The sequence below is a fragment of the Notolabrus celidotus genome, chromosome 3, assembly GCF_009762535.1.
Source record: "Notolabrus celidotus isolate fNotCel1 chromosome 3, fNotCel1.pri, whole genome shotgun sequence".
Lineage (NCBI taxonomy): Eukaryota > Metazoa > Chordata > Actinopteri > Labriformes > Labridae > Notolabrus > Notolabrus celidotus.
Window position 1 is genome coordinate 13,190,365 of NC_048274.1, and position 23,017 is coordinate 13,213,381.

Consider the following 23,017-nt stretch of genomic DNA (forward strand, 5'->3'; position numbering starts at 1 on the left):
TATTAGTTGGTCCCCCAACATAGATGAAGAATTAATGTGAAGCTTCATCAACATCCAAATGATCTGTATCCCTGAAGTCAACGTGTGACGTAGTGTGTATGACAGCAGCTGACGTCAATGCAGCCAAAGTTACCGTTGCTGCTAAAACCCTGATTAAATGCTGGGACTCCTCCAGCCAACTTGTAGACACCCTGTTCATAAACAAAGCCTCGCATTCACTTTATTATCAGCTGGTAACCAAAGCTACTTAAAAAAAGAGGCTACAGATGAAAAAATGTGTCGAAAAGATGCAATTTGGTGTCGGAAACTAAGCGTACTTTTAGCTAACAGCTGATACAAACACGGGGAGATAACCTGGATAAGCTGACGAACTTAGAAATGTGAATAAATATTTGTGCAAACGTGATGTGTGGAATTCTAATGATGTCATGTAAGGCATTTAAATTACCAAGGGCAGTCAAATATGCTAACATTAGCTTTAGCTGACGGATTTGACTAGCTAGCTTTAACATTTACAGTAAAGCTACAAGTTCCCTTCAAAACAATCTGTAACCAAGGCCAGGTGAGATTAGTTATGAATTAATATATAAATAGATGTTGTGAAGGCTGTTTCGACACTACTCATGGGGGCAGCGGATGTTTTGTTCCTGGCAATTTGTTAAGCAAGTTAGAAAACATTAGCTTCAGTGGTTTCCCTTACCCCGACATTAGCATCCATTTCCTACTACGTTGGCTGATGATACTTGTCAGTTAGCTGACTAATGATAACATGTAATACATTAGACACAACCAGGAGGGGTTGGAGGTGAGGAAGCTGTATCTGAAGGTGAGATAACTTCAGGACAAATATGCTTCAATGCAACATAAAAACACTTAATGCTAGCTAACGTTATAAGGTTAGTTAGCTAGCCATGTCATGATAGGCCGTCCAAGTCATGTTTAGCTAGCTGAGAGTTAGCTTCTAAACCAAACACCGAGAGCGCAAACTCCCAAAGTGCTGCAAAAGTTTTGTCATTACTATTGATCACAGTCTGTAAGGATGACAGCTCCAGCCCGCAGGTTGATTCCCCGACCTGGGCTGGGTCCATGATTGCCTCACCTCTTTGGGTACGAACTGGTTCTCCTCGCTAGGCACCATTTCCATTTGTGCGACAGTTTTTAGACAACAAGCATTGATCCGGGAAGGGATGTCAGCGGAGAAACTTTGCAGCGGTGAACACAAACATGGTTTGTGTGTTGTTTGTTGTAAGTTTGGATGCTTGGATAACTAAATTAAACTTGACACAAACTTGTAGGCTTATCAAAGTGAACGCAACACTCGGTTTACACTCCCGACGCACAAAGTGTCCTGCTGCTGCTATAAATGGAGAAAGATGGCCGGTGTGTTTTACTCCGCGAGACTTCACTCAGGGAGCTTTGGCGTCACATTCCATCCAGACGAGCGTGCGTGATGTGAGCAGGCAGGGTGACGTCGGCGTGTGTCTACGTTTTTAAAATGACAGAGATGATAAAAAAAAAATACAAAAACATCAAATTTTTAACAGATTAGAAGGACACGAGTGAGTGTTTGACACAGGTTTTCTGTGGGTCACTTTAAAGATGCTGTCGAGTTTGAACTTTCTCGACCTAATCACAAAATTTAAAAAAAGGGTAGCTTGATTTGAGGGCCCAAAATTGTTTCTAATTGTTCATGGTTTTATATCCACTGTGTTTCTTTTTTTTTTTCTTTTATTCTGTCTTTCTTTTTTTTCCCCAAATCTTTTTGTTAAATTTTTGCAGACAGTACAAAATGATATCACACAAGAGTAAGAATAAATCAGAGTATCTGCAGAGAATAGAACAAAAAATCCCCAATTAAACAGAAAAACAAGACAAACAAGACAATATAAAAATAAATCCCCATTTACCCTGCCAACCCCTACCCTCCCAGCTTCCTAAGGTAGTTGTCCATTATCGACTAGTCGTCTTATTATAGATTTTATTCTGTCTTGTAATGTGTGTTATTTGTAAGGTGTCTTTGAGTTTTCTGAAAAGTACTATATAAATAACATGTATTATTATTATTATTATTATTATTATTATTATTATTATCATTATCATTATCATTATCATTATTATTATAAAATTGTTTCATCATAAATACTTTCTTTTAAGGTTTCATCTCATCTCCCCTTCTATGTCATATAGGCTATTTAATGTCTTTAAAACATTTTCACCATTAGTTAAATAGAAGGAAATGACAAGAAATGGTATAGCAAGAGCACAAATAAGGCCCCTGGCCACAAATTAAACCAAGGATGGATCGTCCCTCTGCATGCCACAGGCTGTGGTGTCATAGTTGGGGGAAAAGTGGGACCGACAACCTAGGGCCCAAGTGGGGAGGGGGGGCCTTAATGGGCCTGAAATAAAGTGTGTTTTCTACTACGCTTTTCTTTTGTTTTGTTATAATATATATTTTCAAAGCATCAAGTGTGGCTGAATCTGATTGAAAGTAAACTGTAGGTTTTCAGAGTTTTATTTTACTTCTTGAGGTTAGATTATACCAAATAATGCCCCCTTATTGTTATTCAACAAGTCACTTGGCTTCAAATAATTTTGTTTACAGAGGTGAACAGTCTGAAGGTCAATATTTTGCAGTAACATTTGGAGACATTGTAAAAAAAAATATATATATATATATATATATATATATATATATACATATTGATATGTGGCTTAGATTTGAGTCAGTTAACCAGGATAGTTTTAAGCATATATTTTTGTTTAATGCAAATAAAGCAGTATTATAGCAGCAACGTTATATTTTGTAGGGTTGGCTGTGGTGATGGGGACCACTGAGATATCTTTTCAGGGGGGGGCAGAATTCCTGGCGATGCCCCTGGCCACAGCTGCTGTGTATTGAAAATCCATTTCTAGATCTGAATGAATTTTTCTCTCAAGAATAAGAAAATACCTCTCTATTTGAACTGTCTTTGTTTGTTACATCAAGCAGCAGCACTGCATGACAAAAAAGTAGGGCTTAAGAGCAAGTGCACAACATGACACAGTAAGCTGCAAAAGTAAATGGGCTCTAAAGTGTTGGATGGTTTTTACTCTGCAGTATGCTTTGTGCTGCAGTGCAGCAACATTAATTCAGAGTAAACAGTTAGAAACACATATTTTACATTGTCTATTCACAGCACCAAGGGTCAGGGTTTGATAACAGTCCCTTTCTGCATGTTTGCATGTTCTTTCTGTGTTTGTTCAAGTTTATTTTCGGGCAAAAGGGTTTCCTCCCACATTCCAAGACAAATAAGGTGGAATGATTCTTAGAGAAACATTTTTAATGAAAGAAGTCTGTTTTTGAGTGAAAGAGCTGCAGCTGAGTCAAAGTGACAGACAGGAACACGTTATAATTATTCTGTTGTGTGATATGTGTGTTGTCACCAAAAAGTACACATCAGTCTCAGTAGGGACTAGAATTCCTCTCCTGAACCATACATTTACTCGGCCGTGGAAATGCTTGTATTGTGAAATTGCCATCATTTGACAAAGTACTGGTTTGGACTGTGATGGGTTCAAAGATTTACTGTGTGCTAAAATAGAAGTAGGAATAGTCTTCAATACTGAAATTGGTGCTTTTCTTTTCTACTAATTACCGCTACCAAGGTGTTCCACAGTTAATTTTCCATAAGAGAACAAAATGATACATCAGGCTCTAAATTTAACTTTCAACATTGGAGGGATATTGTTAGTGCACCTCTTCCTTTTCATGTAATTTCTTAATCTAAAACATTTGAGCACGACACGATTTATGAACATTTTCACCTCAAAAAGTATTAAAAAAAACAACATAGCAAGGTTTAATTTAATGTCTTATCATTACCCACCATCTGCTTCTGTCCATGCTTGATTTTTTTCACAGGGATTGTAAAAATAGAGTTGGATGTACAAGCAGTGTCTATTACAGATCATATCTATGTTGTGTAACTCCCACGTGCATTGGTCCAAAATTAAATTACAAACTTTTTTTTATGGCTTTGTTAGTTCAGTTTCAGGCTCCGGAAAACAACCATCAGTCAAGTTAATATGAAACACTTATTTGACTTGCATCCACATTGCAAATTGAGCTGTTAGATCTGGGTAATTAACTGGGGAACTAAATGGTGGTTATTCATAAACATAAAGAACAAAATGTGTGTTTACATAATGAAATTGCTGTAACAAAAAACACATTTTTACCTTTAGGTTTCCAGAATATCCCACATGTCATGCTGTTCTGTACCTCACATTTATTTGAATTTCATTACAAATGGGGAAGTCTTGTTTCCATTGTGTTTTAACACATATTTGACAACACATACTTGCAGAACTTCAAGGACTGACTCTCATAAATGACCATCTGTCTCCTTTATGGAATGACATATTCACAGATGTACTTTTTGAGGCTGCGACACACCTCATCGTACCACTTTCCTTGTGCAGCCACTGACAGAACCACACAGCTCTCCCTCTTGGTTCCCGTGGGCTGCTTCTTGGAGCGGTCCCAGTTTAAGTAGCTGACTGGTATGCTGTTGACATCAACATACTGGCCCTCTTTCACTATGTCAGCCACACCGATCCAGAAGTCCTTGGATCCAGGAGCGCTTCTCTTTGCATAGTCTCTCAGGTCATTGTTTTCCATCATGTCCCGGGGTGTTGCAAGAGTCCCTCCTTGTGCAATGCAGTCTTCATTTGCTTCATGGTAATGTTTGGGTTCCTCGATTGTCAGGTAACATTTCCTGTGAGCTTTGATTCCTCTGAGACAGACTGAAAGAAGAAAGCACCCACTTCATGAGCAAACTGAAAGTTAGTGTTAAAAAATGGTGCTAACAGAGTTTTAAAGATTTTGCAATGTTAGCAGAAAAAAAGGACAATATATGACGTAGTCTTTTTTTTATACTTAACTTTTAGAATATCCACGTCTTACTTCTTTAACTCATACAATGAAGTGTTCAATTTCAGTAGAGTGACTAATAAAGAGGCAAAGGAATTACAGGGTATGCAAAAAAAAAACACAAAACACCAGAAACAAACAATAAGTTCATTTGAATCAACGAAAAATCTAAAAAAGAAGAAGAAAGAAACCCCAAGAATTACAGAAAACCTTAAAATTACAAAAACTATGATGTTGAAATTTTAAAATTTCCTAAAATCTATTACACTGACAGTCATCCCTCTGAAAGTCATCCCTTTATGCTTTCATTTAATGCTTAATAAGAGTGCTGCTGCCCTCTGCTGGTGATTCAGGATACTTAAATGTTCAAATTGAGTCATAAAGCCACATATTTTCTGACAGCTCATTGAAAGCATCCACACACACTGATTATACCACTTAAGAATCTCAACAACTGTATACATTTTTCCTTATCCTGTGTCATTTTTCTTATTCATCCACCTCTGACAGAAAAACTGTAAAGTTCTCATTCATAAATCCACTCTCATCTCTCTTTGATGTAGTGTTGGCAGTACCTGTCTGTAACGCCTGCATCTCTTTCAGTGAATTCACCTCCAGCCACAACCTCTCAAGCTGGGACTTCACATCGTCTTCCTCTGCAGCCGCACACCCATGAAAAGAACAGGAGAACAGATCATGAAACATCAGTACAGCCAACAGATTGATCATGAGCTGAGTGATGTGTTACCTCGTGGTGACACTGCCTTCCTGGTGCGAGATGGACGGCTGGAGCTGCCGTGGAGCAAAGAGAAGCACAGAATGATGAAGACATGGAGGACCAGACGTGCCATGTCTGAGGCCAGTGGATCCTAACTGAGTGACTCAGTAGCACACCTTGTACTGCTGTGAGGGGAACCGAAATCACTGCATGTTGCTCAATATATACTGGCCCCTCTGTATGCCTCTGTGGGTTCCTTTCTCTGCATTGGCTCCAGCTCTGTTTGTTTTTGTCCAAACATCAGGAGGAGGTGAGAGAGGTATAAGTGTGGAGGGGCAAATAATGACCTCCTTGTGTCTGGCTTTTCATAAATATTTACTTGGGACAAGTTGAACTGAGCACTATTCCCTTTCATTTCACTAACAAACTGGAAATTCATTGACTGCTGCACTATTACACCGTGTTCTTCATCCTGTCCACGTTCAGTGCCAGCTTTTAACATGCTGAGTCATCTTTTAAGAGTGAAAACACACCTCTGAAACAAAGTGTGTGATGTAGTATTTATATACACTGATAATCTCCACCTTTAAAGACTTGAAAACAGAAACTGAGAACACTTTTTCTATGTCACATGTAATTCAAGTTATATAATCATTATAAAATAAAACTCCCTTTGGACCACAGTTAGTCCAGTTCCAGCTCTGGTGCAGGCCAAGTTATTTTTAGAGTGGATGTTGTCTAAAGATGGGAGGGGGCTGCTAAATGCGGAAATCTCTTGGGCATATAGGCTCAGTATAGCAATAGGACTCTCAAAACCAGCATTGAAGTATGATCTCTCATTTCAGTGTTGGAGTTGTGATTTAAATTGTACTCTTGTTGTACAATGTTCCAGTTTTCTGAGCAGCATTTTACACACTTTCTAAGACCGCGGTTTCCTAACTACAGAGAATCAGCCTTTTGAAATAAAAGTGCGAGATGTTAAAAAGTGTTAGTGATAACTATTAGCAGGTGTGATGGATGTTTTTGCACAGCAAAGAGTCCAATCTGTGTTTAGTTAGAACGCAAAAAGAGTTGTATTAGCACATTCTTGTGCTGTGTGCTGTTCCAATGTAATCTCTGCTAACATTTTCCCCGTCTTGTGGCGAGCGTTGCACCCAAAACTAACACTGGACCATGAGCTGAGGAAGGAACACGGTATGTGTACGACTCAGGGTCAGAATATGTGCTTACATTGATTAGTGATGATTAAACATAACAAGCATCAAGGTTATCAATTAACACAATTTGCTGCAATTCAGCTGATATTTTTTAAAGTGTCTTCTTTGTTTTATTATGATTCTTTCATTGTATTTTTTATTTATATTTTTTTTACAGTGTTTTATGTTCTGTGTGTTTTAACTTATTTTACTTCACTGTGCAGCACTTTGGTAAACTTTGTGTTTATGTACTATTTAACCCTCCTGTTATGTTTGTTTCTCCTGAACAGCAATAATGTTCCTGGGTCAATTTGACCCGGGGCATATTCAACTATCCAAAAGTGTCAGAACCCCAAAAAATCCCAATGCACATTTTTTAAAATCTAATTTTCAACTGCATTAGTAACTATTTAAATTTAAAAAGATTTGGTCCATTGGTGTTCTTAAATTCTCACAAATCATGGTTCAATGAGGAAAACTCACCAGTTTTTCATTAAAATTCATGTTTAAACTTTTTTAATGTACATTGGAAAGCCCTAAATATAAATACCATCGTTTTACATGACATATATTTTTGTTTATTTTATTTATTTTTTTATGAAAAGACGTTGATAAATTAACATCTCTTCTGTCACATGTTGCCCAGATTATTATGCTGTATTTAGCAGGTTTGGAAGGCATATATTGCCTAAAATAGACTTTAAAAAGGGTCAATTTGACCCACAACATAACAGGAGGGTTAAAAAAAAATGGATTGGATTGGATATTATGAGTTGATTCGTCTCATAATAAACATTCAAAAACCCCTGACTTTGTTGCCATCTGGTGCCAAACTTAGGAACTATGCAGATTGTACAGAACATGTTAACATTTCAAAGTTTTATACTTAAGTACCCTGAAAACATCCGCAGCAGAACTGTTCTTAAAGTTGTCAAAAAAGCTTTTGAAAAAATGTAAAATAAGGACGAGACTACTTTTTCAACTGATGAGTCATATGAAAAAAGGATAAGGCAATCGACGAGCTGAGACAAGGAGCAACTTGCAGTCCAATTTATTCAAGTAAACAGAGCTGTACTCAAAAAACAAGTACACAAGAAAAAATGTGACAAAAATATACGACCACAGGTAAACCGTCTTTTTAAGGAATTGTGTGAACTCACTACAACGCTAGACTTTTTTTTTTCAGTCAATATGAATTCACACACTCAATACATGCACTCTCTCTCTCTCTAACACACACACACACACGCACACATACACAAACACAACAAACCTGACATTAAAGGCATCAAAATCGACATGCGATTTCCAAAGTGTCTACTCATCATTACCCCTATTCTTAAGTCTAGAAATCAATTCCTACATCTAAACAATCTATTGACATTGTTTCACTGTGTATCAATCAGCTTCAGAGCTTGGAGTGTGAACTACTGATGATGATTCATTATCTACTTATCAAATACGACCTGATAATGAAATGAAAAGCTTGTGTTGTTGTTTTAATAGTGGAGGAAATACTTCTGGTTTTATATTTAATAATTCAAGTGATAAATAATTCACTGAACTTGATGAAGTGGAAATGAAACCCAAAGGTAGTACTAGTGTGCATTTCAACAACTTGCACATGTGGAGCAGAGCAGAGGATTATATGAAAATGAACGTATGGATGTGAATCACTTGTCTTCAAACACTAGCGTGTTGCAAAATGAGTCTAAATTGGAGTCTTATGGCACTTCTGTTGTGAGGCACCAGCTAGTAAACAACTTCAGTCAGAACAAGCCGAGCAGAGACTCCACAAGCTTAGACTGCATCTGTGTGACCAGATCCACAGTTTACAGATTTATCCATGTTGTCTTGCATTAACATGTAATGATGCAGGATTTTAACTAGTATGAATTCGACCCGACGGATCTCCACTGAGACTGTGGTGGCCTGAAGGTAAACACTTGTCCTGCATGTACTGCATTTAAGAAAAAGTTCCTGATATAAAGTTATGTTGGGAAAATCCGTACAATAAGTAACTTCATGAAGAGAGCTATGGTGACACTTCAGATTTACTTCAATACAAACTCTATATTCAGACAAGAAAGCAGCTATGACAGTTTTCATCAGACTCCAGTTAAACACAGTTTTTGTTTGTTTGTTGGTCGCAAACTTCACACATGGAAAGCAGTTCAAGTATCAAACACGTGTTTGCAGCTAAAAGGCACTAGTGATCCCATATTAATACATAACTGGCAACCAAGACTAAAATACCATGCAAATATCGATGCAAAGTAGAAACACTTTCTGGAGCGTTAGAAAATCATCGAGGACTCATGTTGTGGTTTCGTTCTTCTATCGAATCTCTTTTTAAGGGTGCTAACCTTGAAGGGATTTGAGCGAGTCAGCAGGTTGTAATGCTTATTTGATCTGTGTCCAATCCACTTAAGAGTTGGCAAACAATCGACTGTAAAATGGACACAAAGCCGTAGCATAGTATTCATTCATGATTAAAGACTCCAGTCTTCATTTACCCAAATATGCTGCTTGACAATCAACGGAGAAAAAAATACAGACAAGAGGCCAAAACATTTTCTGCACAAACATACAATCATGCACACATGCATACTTGCATTCATTCACACACACACACACACACACACACACACACACACACACACACACACACACACAAACACGCACACACGCACACACACACTAACACAGACACACACACACACACACATACAGCTGTGAGTGTGTGGGGTTGTGTTCCCCTGTGGTGAATCTCTTCAGTCTCTCTGGTTGTGTTGTAATGTTGGGTTTAATGGATGAAAGGCATTCGCTCCTTGCTGTCGTTGTCTCCCTCGGGCTCTTCTTCTTCCTCTCCTGCTTCACTGGTCTCTGTGCTATCATTGGCCATCTAATGGGAAAACATTATAAATCAGTTATCTAGTTAATACAGAAATAAACAGAGGTGAACAGAAATGTGAGCTACCATTCGTCGTACGGTAACTGTGCAAATGTGCCCTGGGTTAATAAACAGCTATAGATCCAAGATCCTCGTGAAACAACGATTGTAAAAAAGGAGGAAATCCTACTCACTGCATCATTATTACCCTTTTGGACCAAGAAATGTCAGGTCAAACTTTTTTTTTTACATCAAATATATCCACATAGCAAATTAGCCAAAAATTAACTGTGTGCTTTTAGAGCACACAGGAAAAAAAGACCATCTAATGCAATGCATTGTCACATTTACGGTGCTTCCAAATAATACATTTCATTCTAGATTTTCTTATAATTAGTTATACATTGGCAGTATAAACAAGATCATGGATCAAGATCTTCATTTTTAACTTGGTGTTACTTGTTTTTTATTTATTTTATCATAGTATTTTATTTTTTGTGTTTTATCCCTCTGTAAAGTAGCCTTGAGTGTTAAGAAAGATGCTTTTAAATACAATGTATTATTATTATTATTACTATGGAAACAACAAGAGAGGGGTATTTCTTTTTTAAAGCATCTACGGAAGCGTATTAATGTCATGTTTTTTCCTGAAATAACGATATACCCGGTGCCTCAGTATTTTCGGCAATGGTTTGATTGTCTCTTGAATGCATTTCAAATGCATAATCTTATATCCATTAAGTATGTCATAGTTCCTCAGCTGATCCTGGAGAAATACTGCAATTTCCAGAAGATTAGAACTGGCCTTGCGTCATCAACTGCAAAGTCCTCAAGCACAAAGTTGACAATACCATCTATGTTACAAAAAGACACTAGTATCTCCAAATGTCTTAAACACGAATTAACTAAAACTGGATTGAACTGAACAACTTGGCATCCGTACTTCCTTGTGTGGCCTTGAGGTGCTGTTGGGATTTTACTGTAGCTGTATTTCAGAAAAACAAAGCAGACTTTTTTTATTCAGAAAAAAAAAATCGTAATTCCAAAATCTTGTTGGTCAAGAAAAACAGTGCAGAATTTTTTTGATTTTAATTACTTTTCTTTTAATTCTCCCTAAAATTAACCCGTTAAATTCATAAAGCAGATTTTTTTATTCAGAAAAACAATTCTAGTAATTCTAGAATAATTAACTTGATTATTGAGAAAAACAAAGCAGATTTTTTCCCATTGTGAATGCAATACACTTCCGTAAGCATCAGTATTCTTCTTCCAAATAAGGGCCAGCTCCACTATGTCTTTACTCTAGTGCAGGTAACACTTAAGAAGGAACAAAGTTTGTGATGAACTCCACACTTGCTTTGTTACTTTTAAACCAATTCATCAGCCAATCACACTGTGAGATGTTAAATATGGAGAGTGTTTGTGGAAAAAAATAGGCATTTGTGAAAATGAAACATCGTTGCACATACAACAGCTACTCATCATCTTCACCTATTGACTTTTCCTGCTAACTTTTCTTACATATAAAAAGAAGAGAACTTAAAAATGTTGGTACTACCAGAGGCGTTGGAGTCTTCTCAACATCCAGAATAAGTTTTCCTACGTTTACTCTGTCGTGAATCCTCTGCATGGCCTCTTTGACCTGTGAACAAAAGACAACAAATAACTAACACTGAAAAAGGAAAAACTACAGACACATCTATTTTTAAACCGTAGTGTTTACTGTAGAGTGTCTGTTAATCTTAAAATAGAGGTTTCATTTTAGTTGAATGATGCAGCTTAGCATATATAAATGTGCTTCCTTCTTCTCTGTGCTCCATGTAGCTAACTATAACATAGAAAAGATGAGTCAAAGCATCTACTTATAAATTTCTTTTTATGTCCTTTAGAAAATGAGTCATCCAAAGACCCTTCAGAGTCATTTTCTGGTCATTACAGACATGGGGCTACTTTTTCAGAGCCTGCTATAATCTCAGCGGGCTCTGAGAGAAAAGCTAATCGCCTCCATGTTGCCTAAATGATGATGACTCACTCTGCTGGGCTTTACTTGATATCACATTGAACACTTCGCAGCCTGTAGTAATGACCCTGGAAGGTTTATATCAGCACACAAGTACACTGCTGCTTTTTACCTGAGTGCATGGAGAATACAGGCTGAATCTTGAACATGTGATTGGATGAATCAGCTCAACAGCGGCAGGGAGGTAATAGCTCCAATGACAAAAATTGCTCCTGCAGCTTTCAACAAGGCACTTTTTATTCTCATACTATTATAAAGTGAGGCTCAGGATTGAATATTTTGTTTTCTGTCTCTAAAGTGTCCTCTTTAGGTGTTTATTTGTTTCACTTTCTTCAGAGTGATAAAAGTATGAACACTCAAACATATGAAAAAGAATAAAACACAGAGGCCTCTGTAAATTAAAGACATTGTTCTGAGGAAGTGTCAGGCTCATCTCCACACTTCTTCCAAACTCCACTTTCCTAATTTACAGATTCTCTTTGTGCAAAGATTTAGGCAGTAAGACTTTTCATTGTCTCTGAAGGTGAAAAAATATAATTACATACGCTCTAACTCAAGACAGGTAGCAGCAAAGATCAGCAGGCAGGGATTTAAATCTCTGCACTCCAAATAAAGATGCAGCTTTTCCAAAGTACATTTTAGGATCTGACATCTCTTTACCATTCATTATGTCTAATCCAGTTCTGCTGCTAGGTGAACATAACTGAGGAAGACAATGTGTCAGAGTCTTCTTAGTCTGTTATTCACAAGTTGACCGTCGATTTCGTCTGTAGTTTCAATCAATTGCAGTAGATTTCAGTTTTAAAGCTTGTATCTGTATCTTTTGTAGAGCACCCTAACATCCCAAAGATCACAGCAACAATGGAGTGGCAGTGTTGTAGTTTCAGTCTCTGTGTTTTGTGTGTGCATAACAAACAGGAACACTACATAGGTTCTGCTGAAGGTTCAGTCTGAGTTCACGGCTGGCAGCGTTTCTATTGTTTGCTAGCAGACAAATATGACAAGGAGGCACCTCTACTCAATACAGAGCTGCTGGAGAATGACAAATTGTTTTCCTGCTGGTGTGTGTGTGGGGGTGTGTGTAGTGTGTGTGTGTGTGTGGGGGGGGGGGTGTTGTTCTAGGGAGTGCAGTGCTGGGTAAGGCTGCACAATTATACATCATCATTATACTGTAATAAAAATACAAGAAGAAGAAAGTTGATTGTATGTAAACAAGCGATGCTATCTCACTCAGCATCATGCTTATTACCCACATATTGGAGAGCAGGCCATCTTTCACACCATTTGGATGGAGTCAGATGAAGTTAACATAGCTATTGTCTTCCACCAGAGTAATTGGTGCCAATATAGTGGTGGGGAAAAAAACACTTTTGGAAATATTGTACAATAACATTTTAGATTCATCTTCTGTGCCTCCTTTTCATCCCTTGTTGGCAAAAAGGAACACAACAGTAAAAATTGTTGAAAGCTGTTGGAATTGACAAACCACTCCCAGGACACTACAATTTTTCTACTATCCTAATTTTGGTGTTAATCCAACATTTCCTCATCTACATCCAAAATCACTGGCAACATGCAAAGTTATACAGTCTATGGTAAACCATGCTAACAATGATGAAGCACTAACACAACTCATCAAGCCTTGTTTGACTTAGTTGTGTAATGTGAAATTCAGGCACACCACAAATCATTACTAAGGATGTTAAATCTTGCTTTCTCATTACAGTCGACACAAAGACACGAGTGAATGTGCCTCTTTGTCTGTCAGTCATTGTGCTGCGAGCATTCATTTGTTAAAAAACAGCAGAAAATCGTGCCAAGAGCGTAATTAGGTCAGAAACATTTCCTGAATGTTGTTGCTTGGTAATAAGTTTATTACTAAGCAGACAGGAAGAGCAGATGGAAAGATCCATTAGTTAGTGTATTCAGACTCTCCAAGTGCCAAACTCAGTGTATTGGTTCACTTTTATATCTTCAACAACGAGTGGAACTGGAAGGTTAAAGCGACGGACAATTAAATCTTCTGGTGGTCAGACAAGGTCCTTTTAATCTGTTTCAGACACGCACATTTGCAACTTTAATTTGCAGGAAAAAAAAAGGTTTCCATGGTCAACACATCAACCAACGCCCCCTCGATTCTCCTTCCCGGCATATAAACAAATGAGGCCGGCTGTGCCCCTGGCACTACATCCCACGCCATCCTCCCCCTCTAACCAGATTGTTCATGGGCAATGGTTCCAGTGAATGGCCTGAACAATCTGCCAAGGTTTAATGACAACAGTAGAGGGGGAGTTTCCCATGAGAAATGAAAATCTCTCTCTGACTGCAGATTAAAAAATGATCAGAATGACTTATAATCAGCTTCTTGTGATGAATGAATTACCTGCACTGCTTTACCTTTTATCTGGATTCTTGTAGGATTTTAGTGCATGAGTTAAATTCCAAACATATGACTCGTTCAGGCAGAGCATGTTACAGATTAATTCTGGCACAGGTTAAACTCTGTGCTGATAAAAAGGCTAAAACTTTGGTTTTAATCAGGCAGAAGTAATTTGTTTAGCTAGTTGACATGGAGATAAAAAGCCATTCCAAAGGCACTGGCTTCTACCCTTATGACTGTCTTGAGTCTCATACTAATTATGGAATGTATTACCTGCTGCCACAGATAAACCAGACACAAACAGACGTCATGTGAAGACTATTTACTGAAGGACAAGACACTGTGACTCACCACAAGTATGAAAAGGTTATTGCCATTTGAGTTACATTTGTACTACTTACGTTCAAATGATTCAAATATAATTTTTAAACCTTCTCCATAACAGTCAGATGTGATCTTATTAGGCGTACTATTTCCCTGAATCGTGTCTGTCATTATCATCCAACCAGAGGAGGACTTTCTTCATAAACCTAACAGGATTTACAGGGTTAAGTGTTTCAACCCACTTCTGGTGCCCTCTTTGCTGTTGACCCCACAGGCTGAGAGTTTTCTGTTAGGATCCCTTATTCAGTGGAAATTATCCACTGAAGCACGGTTATCAAGAGAAGGGAAAATAGAGCATTTAAAAAGCTAATTGGTAGACCTTTGAAGGTGATGTGGTGGTCTTCTCCGCTCATTAGTTTTGGTGGTAAAAATTACACAATAAAGAAATATGCTCTTACAGATCAAGTATACAGGGTATTTCAGACCACAGCTAGCAGCGTTGGTGGATTTGGTGATTGTATTTTTGTGATGCTTTTGGACAGCCTGACCGCAACCGACTTGTAAATTGTTAGAACACGGAAGACTGCAGCAGATGTTGATAGGTGGATGGTTGCCATTTTCTTTTTCTATTCATTAATATATACTATGGAGTCAGCTAAATGTGTGCAGCACTGGAGTCCAAGACAAATTTCCCTACTGGCACAATAAAGTAAAGCGTATTATATCGTATAGTATCATATCATATACAATTGTATAATAAAGTATTATTTAGAATAGTATCATATCATATACAATTGTATCGTATCGTGTCAGACCATATCAAAACATATTATATAGATAAGTATCATCTAATAAGTAGCTCTAGCGAAAGTTCAGACAGGAAGACTAAAAGCAATCACATCAGTTGTTTAACTCTCCTCTCCCTCGTTCAATAGCTAACCCACTTCCATCCAATAGCTCAGTGGCACGCACTTATCGTCAGCCTATCAACTTTCTGCTGTCTTTTTAAATGTGTTTCTCTCTCTCCAACTAGTTCCTTCTTGAATTGATAGCGCGCACCCCTCCACCTCCCCATCTCCACCTGGTCTCTGCAAGTTTTCAATTCCTAGAATTCATCAACCACCACCACCAGTGTCTGGACTCTAGGGGGATTTCTTCTGCTGCCAAATTCACACATCCTACGCTCACAAAATTATCCTTACGCCAAAGATTTCTGTAAAGTTTCATTATTCATTAAGTTGTAATAAACAACATTTAATCTGTGTCTCTCCTGATTTAAATTATATTGTATAGTATCAGGTCATAACGTACCGTGCCGTACCGTACCGTCTCGTACCGTAACGTAACGTAACGTAACGTAACGTAACGTAACGTAACGTAATGTATCATGTCAGGTTGTATCATATTGTACTGTAACATATCATATCATATCGTTTCGTATCAGGTATACCGTATCCTATCATATTGTATCGTATCGTATAGTATCGTATCACATCACGTTGCATCTAATTGCATCGTATTATTAACAGTTCCAGTAAGTGATACAAAACCAGTTTTGCTATGGCCAGGCTCAACACATTAAGAAAGCACATTGCTCTTCTTACTTAGAGTTTTTATGTGAAATGTATTTACTTTGTTCCTATCCAAAATTACATTACTTCAAAAGTGTGCTTATGATTTGTGTGCATCTACTGTACAAAGCTTTCTAGTGAATGAAATCATTGCAGTTAAAGGGACAAATTGTACAAAATGGAGAATAAAGTGATTGACGTTGGGCCATATGGTCGGGTTTTGTGTGGGCGTGACATAAATGTGAAACAGGAAGATGCAACCTACCCGCCATCTGTGAAAGAAAGTCCAAGAACGGCTGACAATGTCCCACAGAAAGCAGGAGCTACCAACAACAGCTTAATTGCTGCCCAAAAATGTCTGATTCCCCGGAAATGTACTTTCATACCACTGTGATCTGTTTTATTTTGATTATCACAGACCTCGCTGCCATACACCCTCTGATCACCCTCCCTCTTACCTCCTCCAGCGCCCACAGGGAGTCCACTACAGGCCTTATCTTCTTTTGGTCATAGAGACACAAGAGTTTGTCCATCACTGATTTCACAAGACTACATTTCCCGTGCTTGAAGAGGAGGTTGAGGAGCGAAAATCCGGCCATTATTTTGTTCTCCTCGTACAGTTTAATAGGGTTCACCTTCTCCACCTGCCACCACTGGAGAAAAAAAAAACACAAAGAGGCATGTTTAACTCTAGTGACTCATTGTGTGTATGTGTGTGTGTGCATGTGTGCTTCATTTGCCATGAAATGTTTAATGGGTAGTAACAGGGTGCTGTTGCCTACAAATGTTGATGACAGACTTCATCTCTGACTCACAGATTTTGCAAAGCTGAAGAAACTCTTTGTCTCCCCAGTTACCATGTTTGACGCGCCTGAAAAGACAAAAATAAAAGCATTGCTGTATGCTGTGCAAAAAGGCTGGACAGAAGTGACTGGCCAATAATCGGCAGCCACGAAGCATGAGGGTGGGAGGGCAGGGGGAGGAACTGTTGGCACCTTTAAACCCTTAGATCTGTGCAAGCATGCCTTTGCACATATTCAGTATAGCCAAACCTAATGAATTAATGTCCCTCTAATGTAGCTGATTGATTCATGAGACTCGACAGTAATTAACAGAGATCAGATTAGCACAGTAGCTGTGAGGGACAAAATGTTTAATTTGGAGTCTATGGAGAGGTTGTGTTATTAAAGAGAGCTTCAGAATTTACTTTTAAATTACATTTTGGGGAATACATTTTTACCCTTTCTTGCTGAGAGTTTAAAGAAAAGAGTGGTATCTGTCTCATCGTCTGATATGGAGCTAAAGTCAAAATAAATAAAATTATCTAAATCTAGCTTATCAAAAAAGTGGTAACAGATTTGCTAACTGTTTTAAAATGTTACATCTGAATTTAAGCCCTTCTAAATCTAAAAACTGAGCAAAAATCTTGTTTATTTCATCAGAAAATCAAAAAGTTTGCCTTATTAAAGAGGGCAGATTTCTCCATCAGCCTTGAGAAAACTACCTAAAGTTTTTGTTTTGTTGCTTGCTCAAGCTTCCATTTTTATTTACAAACGTGAGACTTTCAATCTGCTCTTTCAACCCCTTAGCAGTAAAGCATTATTCATCCCCAAAACATTAAACCATTCATCTGCCAGCTCATATTTAATCAAGTGAAGGCAAAATATTGACTAAAACTTGACTGATACACTTTGTGATCATTACCACTGTGGCAGAGCTAAATGAACAGGCACAGTCAGACAAACAGCAAGTTCAAACATTGTTCCCACCATAGAGGATGTAAGTTCCCAAAGGCCTCAGCAGACTTAAGCCTTTCACTGTGTTCTCCCCACACAGGCTGTCCAACATGATGTCCACTCCCTCTGGAGAAATCCTGACAATACAAAAACAAAGAAAAATTCTAAGTACCAATTAAAAAAAAAAATTATTCATAAAAACAAAATACATGTGAGAATGCAGTCTAAACATCAAAACAACAAACGTCAATTACTCTGCAATTTTTGTTTGTTTCATTTGTCAAATGCAGGAAAAAAATGAAATATGTCTGCACTTTATTGAAGAGCACAATTTGATGTTTTCAAATGTTTTGGTTTTCTTTTTTTCAACAACAGCCTGAAATCCAAAATTCTTAAGCTTACAAGAATTTAAAACAGAAAAAGCAGACAGTTCTCTCATTGGAAAAACTCCAATCAGAGGAGAATATTTTCTTTCAGAACAACTCCTATAATTGATCAAATATAATACTAATACTAATACTACTACTACTGCTACTACTACTACTACTCCTACTCCTACTCCTACTACTCCTACTACTACTACTAATAATAATAATAATAATAATAATAATCATAATAATAATAATAATAATGAAAAAAAATAATAAAACAAAACGAAATAATATTGAATACAATTAAATCAAATAAGATAAAGTAAAATAAAATAGTACTAGTAGTAGTTTTGGACTCACACAATTAGTCAGTCAAATATTTTTTTCATTTATTCATACTGCAGTTTTTTTTAACAGATTAAAGCTGTAGTGAGTAGTAATTAGCAGCATTTAGCAGAAAAGACTTGGTTGAATTTTATTAAAATTAAATTATTGTATAATCACTTCAATATCAAATAATGTAGTTTTTGTTAACTTGAATAAGCCTTTTATATCTACATAAGAGAGGGTCCCCTCCCACATAGGCCACCATCTTGTACCACAAGTAGCACTCGTATACGATGTTTTGTATTTAGTGAGCATTCACATGAAATGCATTTGTTGGAAGTAAAGTAGAGGAGAGTGGTGGTCGTTGTGCGCAAAAGAATAGACATTTCTGATAGTAAAAACTGGACAAATGGAGGATCATACTTATCATGCATCACATGAGCTTCTTGTCCTTAAAAGCCCCCGTGGGTTGAGCAGGGGAGCGTTTTAATCTAGAGTCTGACTGCCAAATATACCCATTTCTATGCACCCTGCTTTTAAGTTTGTAACAGCAGAAAAAAGATATACTAGAGGTCTAGACTCATAAATGTGAGAACTTTCAGCCTTGGGCAGAACTTGGTATTCTTCTCAATCTTTAAAGACAAAATAGGCCCAGCACTCTCTTGTTAAATTTATCAACCTAACTATCAATTACAAAAATAAGTTGCAGCACCAAAATAGTTTCACAGTTGTTTTTTGTTTCTTCATTAATTAGTTATAATCACCTAGTGACAGGTTCATCCTCAAAAATGCAGCAGCTGACATTATTTATTTACAGAAACAATGTAAATAAGAGTGTAAGTGCATGGACTCATCATAGGCATCCTCATATGCACACGTTTCATGCTTTAGAGTAGCCTTCAAATCAGTTCATAAGATATGAGCATTTATTCCCTGGAGTCTTTCTCTGCCAGAACAAACACTTTACAACCTGCAGGTTTTCTCCTGACTCTGCCAAGTGTTTACTTATGAAGATCTTATTGATGTTCTGCAAGGCCAGCACCGCTCCAAGTCATGTTTCAAAAATGTTCTTATTACAGACAGACCTGGCCAGACAAAACAGTATGCCTACAGATATGAAAGAATGAGAGGCATGTCATGAATAAGGTGCCCATAAGTCCTTACTTTCTGCCTTGTGGTCCTGGACACCAGCCTGGTTAAACTGCTTGGTGGTCTTGTGATTCCCATGGTTTTTGCCTTTTGTAAAAAGACTAATTTAAGAGTACTTTGCTCTTGATCCTGAGAAGAATGTGCAGGCCAGAGAGATGAAAGGCATATTAATCCACTACAACTAGATATGTAGGCAGAAACCATGAAGAGTTCAGTGCTAAAGAAAGAAAATGTGAAACGTATGTGTTTTATTTGGAGCTGCACAGTTCTTCATCATGTGTCATGAATGTTTGGTGCATGTCCTGTTTAAATGACTCAACAGTATAATGACATTAAATGACTCTTAAATCTATCTCTGAATCTTTAATCATTCTAAAAGATGAACTCTTCTCAGCATTAATTGAGTGAATCTGTTTCTTTTAAACTTTGCTACGAGGTGTTTTCTCTGACAGCATACAGGGTAACAGTGTGCTGTGTAATGAATGGAATGTGTAGCGTATCAATGCTTAGCACTAATTGGCTCTGTAGTTCCACATAGCCAGTGCAGACCTCCGCCCTACACACTGCTGCTGTGAGATGAGCTGTGTGTTGCTATGGGAACCACAGCCACACAAGACCAAATAAGGCAGCAGGTAACATCTGCATCCTTCTGCAGCCCTCTAAGGACAGCGAGGTCCACGTAGCCACATTGCTTTACGTGTATACAATGCTTCAGCTAAAGGTATTCAAAGTCAGATCTACTAAACACAGACACAAATTCAGAATAAAAAACTTTCTGCGCTTACTTTTTGATTTCTTGCATATAATCCACGTTTCTGTCGAAGAGGTGAGTCACCGAGTCTCTGATGGCCGCGTGTTTGGAACTTGAGGCGATGCCAAACACAGTGACATTAGGTACAGTCGAACACAGCTGAGCAACAGCCTGTCCCTGAAGATAACAAACAGTTGCAACAGTTTATCAGTGCGTGAGAACACAGGACTTCACTCTGAATAAACCAGCATGTGTGCTAAGGAACAAACCATGAAACCACAGAGGATACAGCCCAGGAGAAGATCTGCATTGCATCAATATCTTTAGACAGCGTGTGTATTAGACCAATGTTTTGATCACGTGTTAAACTTTAGTTATAGCAACTGTCTTTTTTAATAATCAAGCATACATCTTAATAATTTGAAAATAAATATATTGTCATTTTGCATTTGTTGAGCAAAAGCAGGGGACGGTGTGCATGTTGCATTTTCAAGTATGATACCATGACAGTTGTATGAAATATGGACATTTTGACTGTGTCTGCGAAACAATCATATAAAAATGCACTTACTACAGACCCTCCTGCTGAGTGAACCAACACGGACATCCCCTCTCGCAGATTGGCCACTTCAAACAGCATCATATAAGCAGTCACAAAGTTGAGGGAGAACGCAGCAGCTTCTGAAAAAGTCATTTCATCCGGCATCTTGTAGACAAAATCCACTGGTGTGCAAACAACCTCTGCCCAGGCATTGTAATTCACAAAAGCCATAACTCTGTCACCAATCTGAAACACGGGAGAGAAGCTGGTTAGCAAACAAACAGTAGAGAGCCATTAGTAAATTATGGATTCGTTGTAATGTATATCTTAATTTTAGGTTTACAAATGGCCCCAGGTTTTTTGACAACATTCATTCATCAAATCAATATAGAATTATGAACCCTGGTTCCACTAACCTCAAATCCTGTTGTGTTTTCAGCCACTGATTCTACTATTCCAGAGACTTCAAACCCAGGCACAAGAGGAGGTTTAGGAGGGTTATCAATCGTTCCCTGACGCACCATCAGGTCCAGAAAATTCAATCCACTGCGACACAGAAAAAATTGTACCTTATAGTTGGCTGACATCAAATCAATATCTGGAATCATGGATCAGGCTGTCTCCAACATCTGACAGCTATTCAATCAAAAAGATGAAGTATAAGCTGTTCAGAGATTTAAGGGTTGCCTGTGCAATTTATTTAATCTGTATCAGCAGTGACTCACTGACTATTCCCCTGTGAGTACAGGATTCAACAGGCATTCTCTCATGACCTGTATTATTCTACCTGAGATTATCATTAGTTCAGCTTCAATCTAATACCATCAGGAGTAAATCCATATCATGTTAATGAAGCCATCATCAGATAAAAAAACAGTGATTCAAATGATGATTATAATGATATCTTGCAACACTTGTTCTTCATCCCTGCTTAGTATGAAAAGCTCCAGCCTGCCAGCCAACCTCCTGCACTAGAAAAGACCTGTGGCTTCATCACTGCGAAATTCTTAAACAAGATGTGATGCTCAGCTTTTATAGTTATTATAACACTTCTGTAAAGCACTGGTATGTAACATGAAGGCAACAAGAGAAGACAATGTATGCGTACATATAAAATGAATCAGGGATGTTTTCATATTTACCATGCTTTGACGCGGATCTTCACTTCTCCCTCCTGAAGCTCGGGCATTGGCTTCTTGGTTACCCTGAGTTTGTTGAGACCTCCAAAACCTGCCAGAATCACGGCTCGCATCTCTTTGGCATCGCTGGACGATTCTACTTTTTCTGTTTCTTTCCCCACATTTTTGTCTATCATAAACTCGGTTTCCTCTGTCATGTGTGCTCCTTCTTTCGCCATGTCGGAGATCAGCAGCAGTGGGCTCTGCTTCTCCTCTATACTGCAAGGGGTTCAGAGTGATGTGGTGTGCAGGCAGCCTGCGCACAGGCAGGCACTGCATGGATGGATGCTTATCCACAGTGAAGCCTGAAATCTCACGGGTTTTCTCAATCATGCGGAACAACAATCCGGAATAGCTAGTTTGTCTTATCAAAGTCACAGATGTGCTGTGTAATTTAGCAAAAGTTTATAATTTCAAGAATCGGATGTATATAAATCACCCCCTTGCAAAGCGGTCCATTGTTTTGGCTGATGAAGGGCACCATCTGCTGGTGAAAAGTGTCCCAAACAATCAGAGTCTAGAAATGCAACAATCACTCATGATACAAGGAAAATCCTTCAACAAGTGTGGTGCATTCAGGTATACTCGGAAATTAGAAATACCTCCAGATTCATGTATTATTCATTCTGTTAAATACAGTATTCACCGATGCTTTAGTGGATTTGAGGAAACAAGGTGATTAAAAGCTCTAGTGAAGCTGAACAAAGAAAACATATAACCTTACCATCATCCACCACAGCTCTCTAATCATCCCTATAAACGTCCTGACATTCTTTGCCACATTAGCCCTGTCAAACTATCACTATTTAAAGTTGTTGTGGCTAATGTGGCCAAAATAAGGACATACCACCTTTCTTTTTTGTTTTAGAGCCAAGAGGATTTACTGAATCAGTTTATACACCTCTAAAAACTGTAACAAAACCTGAAACCAATACAAGGAGTTGAAA

The 23,017-nt window shown here is 38.0% G+C and overlaps 3 protein-coding genes and 1 long non-coding RNA gene across 4 annotated transcripts in view; 1 reads left to right on the forward strand and 3 right to left on the reverse strand.

The window, feature by feature from the left end:
• The window catches only part of usp47 (ubiquitin specific peptidase 47), a 28,022-nt gene extending 26,540 nt beyond the window's left edge, over window positions 1–1,482 (reverse strand). Inside the window, exon 1 of the mRNA XM_034679736.1 lies at window positions 1,100–1,482. Coding sequence (XP_034535627.1) covers window positions 1,100–1,144 — 45 coding nt within the window. The 5' untranslated portion in view covers window positions 1,145–1,482. The remainder of the gene's footprint in view (window positions 1–1,099) is intronic.
• LOC117810122 lies at window positions 459–6,027 on the forward strand. The gene is made up of 2 exons (XR_004630712.1): window positions 459–562; window positions 5,519–6,027. It is a non-coding gene; the product is annotated as an uncharacterized LOC117810122 (long non-coding RNA).
• On the reverse strand, window positions 3,864–5,766 carry clec3a (C-type lectin domain family 3, member A). Its single transcript, XM_034679738.1, has 3 exons — window positions 5,664–5,766; window positions 5,491–5,592; window positions 3,864–4,788 (listed from the first exon to the last, which is right to left on the reverse strand). The coding sequence occupies exons 1-3, from the start codon at window positions 5,764–5,766 to the stop codon at window positions 4,391–4,393; spliced, it is 603 nt and encodes a 200-aa protein (XP_034535629.1). The 3' UTR covers window positions 3,864–4,390.
• A 1,837-nt stretch (window positions 6,028–7,864) lies between the features above and the next one.
• Window positions 7,865–22,557, reverse strand: vat1l (vesicle amine transport 1-like). Its single transcript, XM_034679737.1, has 9 exons — window positions 22,035–22,557; window positions 21,309–21,438; window positions 20,923–21,138; window positions 20,386–20,528; window positions 17,787–17,890; window positions 16,833–16,888; window positions 16,476–16,670; window positions 11,281–11,364; window positions 7,865–9,734 (listed from the first exon to the last, which is right to left on the reverse strand). The coding sequence occupies exons 1-9, from the start codon at window positions 22,247–22,249 to the stop codon at window positions 9,636–9,638; spliced, it is 1,242 nt and encodes a 413-aa protein (XP_034535628.1). The 5' UTR covers window positions 22,250–22,557; the 3' UTR covers window positions 7,865–9,635.
• Between the last annotated feature and the right edge of the window lie 460 nt (window positions 22,558–23,017).